Raw genomic sequence first — 9725 nt, forward strand, 5'->3', positions numbered from 1 at the left:
AGACTAGAAAAGAGATGCCAGGGTATAGGGAAGCTCAGAGGCAAGCAGGCTGAAGAAAGCAGAAATATTCTTTCAGCGTGAAGACTTGACCCAAAAGTAATGAAGCAGTATGGAAAGCAGGGGGTTCTTTGGTTGAAAAGAACATGGGAACATGTCTAAATCGAAAGATGTTCAATAGAAAATTCAGCAGTGGGAAAGCTTCCATGCTGTATTGGTGGCCTTCAGCCTGGGTTGCCTCTGCTCTTTTTAAAGAATACTGAACACTTTGGGTTGAATCCTGAAACATGGATGGCTCTCTCCAGCTTGTTGTTGTTGTTGTTATTAAAAGGTACTTCTTGCAGCATGACTAAGGAAAGGGAGATTCATGCATCCTTACTGATATATTGACAAACTACTGTGAATGGACTACCTGCACATAATCCTGTTCTCTCTCTCTCTCTCCTGCTACAGACCGTGAAAATGCCGATGGACCTAGCCGGCTTTTCCAGGTGTTGCAAGATCTTGAAGAAATTCACAGTAAGGAGCTTTCCCGGTTGAGTGACTTGGCCAACCAGGACCGAAATCATCTTGTGGAACTGCAGACGTGACTGTTCGCACAGGCTAGGCCTACGTCTGCCTCCTTCGGGCAGTGCTGCTGCCAAACATCTGGAACAGAGGGTGTTTCTCCTCTTTCTGTGTTTCTTTCTCTCTCTCTCTCTGGACTTGTGATCATCTGATGAGATGGAAATGGGATAGAGTGGGGCCCTGATTCTCATAACCTGCATCACCTTTCCTTTTGGGAATGACTTTCTCTACCAAGTCCTCTGAACTCTGAAGACAAAACTGAGATCAATCTAGGAGACCCAACACAAAAGCATTCATCTTCACGAGTCTAAAAAACAGCAACTATCGGGTTGCCATATTTCAAAAAATTTGGAGCTTTTTTAAAGGAAAACCCGCAAGGTTTTTTTAATGCCCTAAACAACTACTGTAGAAGTTCAGTCCCTAGCCTTAATGGAACACCAAAACTGGTGGTTTTATTGCCTGTGATTTTCATCCAGAATTTTGCATTCTTGAGAACTGCAGATTTAACTGTTTGAAAAGAATAAGAAAAAGTAGGTTTCTAGACCTCATGACACAGGTGCTTTTGAAAATACATACCAGTGGTCTACTGTGTTCGAGGGGGAAGCAGTGAGTGACCAGAAGCGAGGCCTTGGCATTGTAGTGGATAGCTCAGTCAGGATGTTAGCCTAGTATGTGGCAGCATGAAAAAGGTAAATTCCATGCTAGGAAAGAAATTGAAAATAAAACTGCCAGTTATCCTGTTGCTCTTAAACAAATCTATGGTGCGGCCACATTTTGAGTGCTGTGTCGCCTCACCTAAAAAGGATATTGTAGAGTCGGAAAAGGTTCAGGAAAGGGAAAGGGAAATGATCAAGGGGATTCCCTTTTTCGTTCGAGAAAAGGCGAGCAGGAAAGGGTCGCTTGATGGAAGTAAATAAAATTGTGCATGTCATGCAGAAATGGATAGAGAAGTTTTTCTCCCTCTCTCTCATTAGGCTAGAACTTGTAGACATTCTGTGAAGCTGAATGTTGGAAGGTTCAGGATAAAAGAAAGGACTTCATGTAGTAGCACATAACTCAATCCCTCCCACAGGAGGCAGTGATGGCCACCAACTTGGATGGCTTCAAAAGAGGTTTAGACAAATTCAGGGAGGAGAGGACTATCAATGCCTACTAGCCATGATGGTGGTTTATCAGCCTCCACTGACCGATGCAGCAGTTTTTTTCTGGAGACCAGTTGCTGGAAGCCACAGGAAGGGCGAGAGCTCTTGCGCTCGGATCCTGCTTCTGAGTTTCCCACAGGGATCTAGTTGGTTGCTGTGAGAACAGGATGCTGGGCTGTTCCAACAGGCTGTTCTTATGTTGCTCTTTATTTCTTCCTTTTTTGGCCTTTCCACATGTACCCCTAGGCAGCTAGCAGTCTGAATACTGGGGAATGGGAGAGTCCGCCCTCTCAACTCCATGGGAGTTCTTGCTGATATGATGAGCAATGGTTCTCCCAGAAAGGCCACATTATCTGGAAAAAAGGGGTCCCTAGCTGGGATTTAAGCCGGCCCTACCGTTGTCCAGGCTACTGCAGATAACAGATTGGAATTAAAAGACAGAGCTGTCGAGAAAGAGAGAGAACTGCAGCCTTGGCTTACAAGCTTAGATGGCTTTAAAAGAGGCTTTGAGAAGTCCATGGAGGAGAGGTCTACTAGCCATGCTTAAAAGCAGTGTACCTCCAAATGCCAGATGTTGGTGACCTTGGACCATGGAAGAGGGTTGTTGGCCTCGTGTCCTGTTTGTGGACTTACTTGTTGGCCACTGTAGGGAAATAGGGTGCTGGACCTGGTCTGATCTAGCAGGACTTTCATGACTTGATTTGTAGTCTATGGTTACTATAATATTAAGGAGCAGAGGGGGAAACGGTGCCATTTGAGTCTTCTGCCTCAACCCTGCAAATACCTCTGAGCTAGACCAGGTGGGACATATATATTTCCAAGCTCAGCAGTAGCTCTAAGCACGGGAGGAATTTTAAAATTATAAAATTTGCATGCAATAAAACAAATGAGTATATGCCATTGCATGGGAAAAAATAGTTGAATGGAGGGTATTGTTGGACTCCAACTCCCATCATCCTTGACCATCATCTGGGCATGATGGGAGCTGGAGTCCAATAACATCCAGAGGGCCACTTATTCTCTATCCCTGGAATGGCTGTTTGATCTGTCTGGACAGCTGCCCCTCCCAGCCAGCAGCCACTCTTGATGTAGAATAAAGTCTCTTTTATCACACCCTCCTATCTTGTTTGCGACTATCTGGCTAGCTACAACATGGTTAGCCCTTTGTTGCTTTTCAGCATCAACGCTCGCCTTTTGGAACTTACAGGGTAACAAGAGTGCCTCTGATCATATATGGATTTTACCTTACTGCTCACTAGTGAGTAGCCACAGGAAAAGCGGCAACCACCAGGGATGGAAAAGGAGCTTCCTGAAACATTTAGTGTGGGCCATTGCAGCAATGCAAAAGGTAGCAGCACCTGGAATGGTTTTTATTCCTTCTCCAGGAGGCCTGAAAAGGGGCTTTTGCTGGGTTTAGGGTTGTATTTCTTCACAGCAGTTTATTTTGGACTCGTACAGCATCCATCAGACTTTGTCCCCACACCATGCTGTATCATCTCCCTCCTCCGCCCAGTTTAATCCGGATTTAATGTTTCCATGGAAAATCCGATAAATTTAAACACACACACACAGAGATTAAAAGATACCATTAATAATAAGCTGTCACATGGAGGCGCATACACACACACACACACACACACACACACACACACACACACAGCAGGCCCCTGTAAGAGGCTGCGATTTCCAAGTCGGCTCCAAGGTCCATCAGCACTTCCATATTTAGGAGTTTAGGCCATGCCCACTCTCTCGTTTACCATTTCCCATCCTGGTTTTTTAATCTGCATTCATGGAACACTGGCCAGAAGGCATATGCATCCTGTACTTTGTTATGAAATATAAAGTACGACCATCTGGTGTGGTGTTTCTCCAGCCATCTTGAGAGTCCTTCAGCCATTTCTAACTGTGCTTGATTATTGATTATTTATTTATTTCTCTTCTCTTCGTCAGAAGAGGCCACGTGGTGGTTTGGCAACATGCAGCGCAACAGAAATGTTGCAGCATAAAAATCAAAACAATTCTATAAATGCAACAAGGGTCATCTAGTCCAACCCCCTGCAATGCAGGAACCGCAGCTAAAGAATCCCTGACAGATGGCCACCCAACCTCTCGTTAAACACAACAAAGGAGAGTCTTCCACTCCACTGTTGAACAGCTCTTGGTGTCAGAACGTTCCTCCTAATGTTTAGTTGGAATCTTATTTCTCAACATTTGAATCTGTTGGTTTGGGTGTGTACCAGACAAGCAAATCTGACACCAATGAAGCTGTGCTGATGTGGACAACTGGGGGGTGAGGGGAGCTGTGAAGCACACTGGGCAATGGAGTGGGGGGACACACACATAACATCCCTGTTTTCTAAGGTGGACACCTTTCAGCTACGCTTGGATTTAGGGTAGGTTGGTAAAGACTACTTGACAGAAAACAGTCCTCTGTTTGAAGGACTGTATGGTCCAAAGCTGGTTTAAAGACAAAAAGATCAGTTGCGAGAAATGCCTGGGTAGCTCAGTTGGTTAGAGCGTGGTACTGATAATGCCAAGGTGGCAGATTCAATCCCTGTATGGGACAGCTGCATATTCCTGCATTGCAGGGGGTTGGACTAGATGATCCTCAGGGTCCCTTCCAACTCTGCAATTGTGTGATTCTATGATTCATAAGAAGGGAGAGCAGGAGGGCCTTGAAGCTGTGCGTCAACAGTGAGGACCAGGCCAGCAGGCAAATGGCTCACCTGCTCCAAAGTGAATGTAAGGTAAAGGGACCCCTGACCATTAGGTCCAGTCTTGACCGACTCTGGGCTTGCGGCGCTCATCTCGCTTTATTGGCCGAGGGAGCCGGCGTACAGCTTCCGGGTCATGTGGCCAGCATGACTAAGCCGCTTCTGGCGAACCAGAGCAGCGCACGGAAACGCCGTTTACCTTCCCGCCGGAGCGGTACCTATTTATCTACTTGCACTTTGACGTGATTTTGAACTGCTAGGTTGGCAGGAGCAAGAACACAGCAATGGGAGCTCACCCTGTCGCGGGGATTCGAACCTCCGGCCTTCTGATTGGCAAGCCCTAGGCTCTGTGGTTTAATTAATTATGTATTAATTTATTATTATTTTACATAGGGCTTCAATTTCCATCTCCACCCCTTGATGTCAAAAGCAGCTAGCAAAATTGAAACTCACATAATATATGAAAGGGTGGTCTTTAAAAAAAGAAGACAAAAATAAATAGCAGCCAGCTGAAAGCTTTTTTTAAAAAAGGACTGCTGCCTTCAATAAATGATTCACCTGGTTTTTTAAGCCTCCCACATTTAAATGTTACTTTCCCATTTAAATCGAGGGAGAGAGCGCGTCTGTGTGGCGGGAGCTTGCGTTTCTTCCTCTGTCCACAAGGGGGAGGTAAAGACATCTTGGGAAAGGGGATAATTAGCCCTGCAGGTTGCGTTTCCTCCCCTGGCCGCCAGAGGGAGGAGCTATAGGTACGAAAGCGATCGCTCTTCACTCCGAACGGACTGGGGAGCATGTGAAAATCACCCGGAACCGGAAGCGTAACTCCAAGCCGGAAGCGGTTTTCCCTGTTGCGCCCGCAGCCGAAACAAACGAGCGGGGAGCGATGAACGCGCCTCCGGCATTCGAGTCCTTCCTGCTTTTCGAAGGAGAGAAGAAGTGAGTGAGGGGAGGAAAACTAAAATGGCCTGGGCAGCGGGGAGGCCTGTGACCATCTTGGGGTCTGGGTGGAAATGAAGGGGGACCACATATCAGTGGTAGAGCATCGCCCGTGGGGTTAGGGGGTGGGGCTGGGCGGCACTTGCTGGGCGCCATGGGGTGGACCAGAATCCCTCTTCGTTAAGGTTCTAGCTTGTGTGGAAGCCGAGATTATTTATTTATCTATTTTTGCAGTTTTGTTGTTGTTTAGTCGTGTCCGACTCTTCGTGACCCCCTGGACCAGAGCACACCAGGCACTCCTGTCTTCCACTGCCTCCCGCAGTTTGGTCAAACTCATGCTGGTAGCTTCTATGACACTGTCCAACCATCTCGTCCTCTGTCGTCCCCTTCTCCATGTGCCCTCCACCTTTCCCAACATCAGGGTATTTTCCAGGGAGTCTTCTCTTCTCATGAGGTGGCCAAAGTATTGGAGCCTCAGCTTCAGGATCTGTCCTTCCAGTGAGCACTCAGGGCTGATTTCCTTAAGAATGGATAGGTTTGATCTTCTTGCAGTCCATGGGACTCTCAAGAGTCTCCTCCAGCACCATAATTCAAAAGCATCAATTCTTCGGCGATCAGCCTTCTTTATGGTCCAGCTCTCACTTCCATACATCACTAGTGGGAAAACCATAGCTTTAACTATCACCTTTGTTGGCAAGGTGATGTCCCTGCTTTTTAAGATGCTGTCATATTTCACTTTTTCTTCCAAGGAGCTCAAGGTGGTGTACATAGTTCCCACCCCCATTTCCCATTTAGTCCCCACAACAACCCTGGGAGGTAGGTTAGGCTGAGAGGCCGTGACTTTCCCAAGAGTCAACCAGTGAGCTTCAGGACTTGCACAGTTAAGGGGCCTGATGAAGTTGGGCTTTCGGCAAAGCTGATGCAACGAGCCTTGCCTCCTATCAAGAAAAGTCTTGTACTAGCTGGCATTGAAATTAGCCTTGAATTTTCAAAATAGCTTTTAAAGACACAGTTTCTCTTCCCTGCTCCCCCTTTTCCTTCCAGGATTACAATAAATAAGGATACCAAAGTGCCGAATGCCTGCCTGTTTACCATCAACAAGGAAGATCACACTCTGGGGAATATCATTAAGTCGTGAGTAACAATGGCTCTTGTTTTACAGCAAGGTTTGGGTGGGGTTGTTTGAAAGCAGCACCTGTCTCAAACTAGGATGATGGTCAAGGACAGGCGTAGGCAAACTCTGGTCCTCCAGATGTTTGGGACTACAATTCCCATCATCCCTAGCTAATAGGACCGGTGGTCAGGGATGATGGGAATTGTAGTCCCAAACATCTGGAGGGCTGGATTTTGCCTATGCTTGGTCAAGGAGACAATGAGGTTGTTGCTTTTCCATACTCCTGGTAGGCTCTGGGTGATCTTTCCCAGATTACTTATGGGAGCCCTTGGCATGTAAATTGATACAAATATGCCTATGAAAAACGGAGTTTGTTGGACACTGTCAAGTGTTTTTGACTGGCTAAATTACCGAAAGCAAGGACGTTATATAGGCTGTTGGGAAAGTAAAATGTGGCATGTTCATTAGAGGTTTTAGTAGTAATGTTCTGCCACTTCCTTCCAGCCCCAAGGAAAGAAGTCAAGCTCCTTCTGGAGACCGCAGTTCCTTGGATCTTATGCCCAAAGTAGAGAATAGCATCAGATATAGTGATCCTGTGGCCTTTAAATATTGTTGGATTGCAACTCCCATCATCATGGACCCTTGACTATGCTGGCTAGGGCTGATGGGAATTGACATCTGGATAGCCATCCCTGTAGTAGACTCTGCTCCTAATTGGCATTTAAGATCATAAGATCCTGGCATTTAAAATTATTTCAGAGCCTGCTTAAGCCAATCTAGTTTAAGATCCTGTTGAACCTCCCTGGTTCATTCCACAAACAGGGAACCATTGCAGAAAAGGCCCAATTACAGTGGTACCTCGGGTTAAGAACTTCATTCATTCGGGAGGTCTGTTGTTAAGGTACCACTTTAGCTAATGGGGCCTCCAGCTGCCGTCACTCGATTTGTGTTCTCATCCTGAAGCAAAGTTCTTAACCCAAGGTACTATTTCTGGGTTAGCGGAGTCTGTAACCTGAAGCGTCTGTAATCCAAGGTACCACTGTATCCACTGAGGCCCTTCTTCGTGTGCCCCTTCACAAGAGGTTTGGAGAGTGGCAACATGAGAATGTTGGGCCGATACCCAATGCCCTTTTAAATGTGTTTTGGGAGTGGGGATTATTAGTTTGTTTTTGTTCATATTTTTAGTATGTATTTTGTGTTTTTTTACATTGTCATTTTATGCTGTGAACCTCCCTAAGATCTACTGATGAAGAGCGGTGTACAGATTTAATAAAAAATTATAATAGTGCTGCCAGTATAAAGAAGTCTGCTCTGTGTTTTGCACAGCAGCCACCAGATATTTCAAGATAGCTTTCACATTTCCACTTGATCTTTCCTTCTGCAGGCTACACATTCTCATCTTTTAACCATGCTTTATAGGCCTTCTCGGGCTCCATCTGCCTGCACCTTTGAGGAAGCTCATCTGAGTTGGATGCAGTATGGAGGCTTGCTCAGCTGTAAAGATGGGCGGTGTATCTCAGCTGCTTCTTCCTCCCCTTAGCTGCGGAGGAAGCAACAGCCAAGATGCATTTCATTCAGACATTGTGATAGATCAGTCTATTACAGTATTTAGCTGCTGGTATATCATGAAGTTGAAAACCAGTTATCACCCAGCCCCAGTTTCCAGACTTTTCACCATCTTAGCTGCCCTCCTCTGGTGTAAGGTAGCTGGTCCTTGGTCTGATCTAGCAAGGCAAACCACACTTTTCACAGTATACTTTCTGTGTGTCCCTTTTCTTCCTCCCCTCCCCAGGCAGTTATTGAAAGACCCTCAGGTGCTGTTTGCAGGGTACAAGGTCCCTCATCCACTGGAGCATAAGATCATCATTCGTGTCCAGACCACCCCTGATTACAGTCCCCAAGAAGCCTTCACCAACGCCATCACAGATCTCATCAGCGAGCTCTCCCTCCTTGAGGAGAGGTTCCGGGTAAGTTGGAGCATTTAAAGTTGCCCTGGCATTGCTTTTATGGCGATGACCTGTCAGTGGGAGGTGTCTCCTCTGTGCCTCAAGATATATAGCTGTGAACTGGGGAGGAAGCTGCGCTTGGGTGGAAACTGCTTGGCATACCGCCAGATGGGTTAATCCACCACCACCCAGGTGAAGCAGGGGCATTATCTATCCTTTCAGACCCCAGGGATAGGAGGTGTTTTGAAAGCCATCCAGGGTGGACTGGCCCAGGGGTTCAAACACTGTTTAAAGGCAAAAATGAGCCATTTTCTCATGACAGGGAGACACATTCAACTTGGGGTAGCTCCCCCTATAATGAGGTGTCTTGTGGGAGCATCCCTAGTAAGACCTCTGCTGGTTCCTCACTTTTCAACATGGGGCAGGCGCGTAGCACTTGAAGCACCAATGAGATCTTGGGAGACTCAGGACCATTTCCTTAGGACCCCTTTCTCTCAAAAGTGATGAGACTTTATCCTCCTTCCTTTCTTAAATCCAATACACTTTTCATAGAGCTCCCCCCACCCCAATTATTTCTGTCCTCATCCCTGCTACATGTTTGAACGAGTGTGGCCTAAAATGGAATCTACCAATTCAGAAAAAACAAATCTGCAGGGATGAGCGAGTCCCTGAGCAGCAGTAGCATTCATAGTGAGTTGGAGGGAATTTCATCTGATTCAGTTTCCCATGGAGGGTGAGAGAACCACCTCTGCAACACAAAAGTTTGAGGCCCTGTGTGGTTCTGCTGTTTTCCTTTGGTAATTCTGCTGTGGCTAAGGATGGGATACAACCCACCTGAAGTCCAGACTCTTTTGTCTTCTGTTGTAAGTACAGGTGATTAACTGCAGAAAAGGAAGGTCTCTTAAACTGGCTTTATGTAACCCCTACTTTCTGTTTGAGCCTTAATTGAAATTGTTTTTCCCCTTTTGTTCCTGCTCTACCACAAAATAGTTGATTTCTGTGAGAAACTGGATCAAACTTCACTAAGAGACCAATTGTCTGCCTCTCTTTCAGGTTGCCATCAAAGACAAACAAGAAGGAATTGAATAAGTACATGACATTTTTGCCTATCTGTTGTAAATGCATAATTTAGTTTTTCCTTATATAGCAGGCTAATTAGCAAGTGTTTAATAATGCCTTTACATTGCTTTGCATCCTCCACGAAATGTGTGTATATGTGTAGAAGGCAGTTGGACATGAGATCCCATTGATTTATTTTATTTTTTAGCTAATAAATTATACTTAAGTTTTTCATCCGAGTTGCTTTGTT

General features: G+C 45.9%; 2 protein-coding genes across 5 annotated transcripts in view; both read left to right on the forward strand.

The window, feature by feature from the left end:
• LOC128402499 (ras GTPase-activating protein 4-like) overlaps positions 1 to 2819 on the forward strand; it is a 50086-nt gene extending 47267 nt beyond the window's left edge. For all 4 annotated transcript variants that reach the window (XM_053366673.1, XM_053366674.1, XM_053366675.1 and 1 more), the window contains one exon: positions 451 to 2819. In XM_053366673.1, coding sequence (XP_053222648.1) covers positions 451 to 587 — 137 coding nt within the window. In that variant the 3' untranslated portion in view covers positions 588 to 2819. The remainder of the gene's footprint in view (positions 1 to 450) is intronic.
• A 2411-nt stretch (positions 2820 to 5230) lies between these two features.
• Positions 5231 to 9709, forward strand: POLR2J (RNA polymerase II subunit J). The gene is made up of 4 exons (XM_053367937.1): positions 5231 to 5356; positions 6401 to 6490; positions 8263 to 8437; positions 9470 to 9709. The coding sequence occupies exons 1-4, from the start codon at positions 5304 to 5306 to the stop codon at positions 9503 to 9505; spliced, it is 354 nt and encodes a 117-aa protein (XP_053223912.1). The 5' UTR covers positions 5231 to 5303; the 3' UTR covers positions 9506 to 9709.
• Positions 9710 to 9725: the final 16 nt, after the last annotated feature.

This window comes from Podarcis raffonei, chromosome 15 (genome assembly GCF_027172205.1).
Source record: "Podarcis raffonei isolate rPodRaf1 chromosome 15, rPodRaf1.pri, whole genome shotgun sequence".
NCBI lineage: Eukaryota > Metazoa > Chordata > Lepidosauria > Squamata > Lacertidae > Podarcis > Podarcis raffonei.

Coding starts and splice junctions, on each gene's coding strand:
- POLR2J (XM_053367937.1), top strand. CDS start 5,304: ATGAACGCGCCTCCGGCATTCGAGTCCTTCCTGCTTTTCGAAGGAGAG. Junction 6,491..8,262: donor CTGGGGAATATCATTAAGTC/GTGAGTAACAAT, acceptor TCCCCTCCCCAG/GCAGTTATTGAAAGACCCTC. Junction 8,438..9,469: donor TCCTTGAGGAGAGGTTCCGG/GTAAGTTGGAGC, acceptor CCTCTCTTTCAG/GTTGCCATCAAAGACAAACA.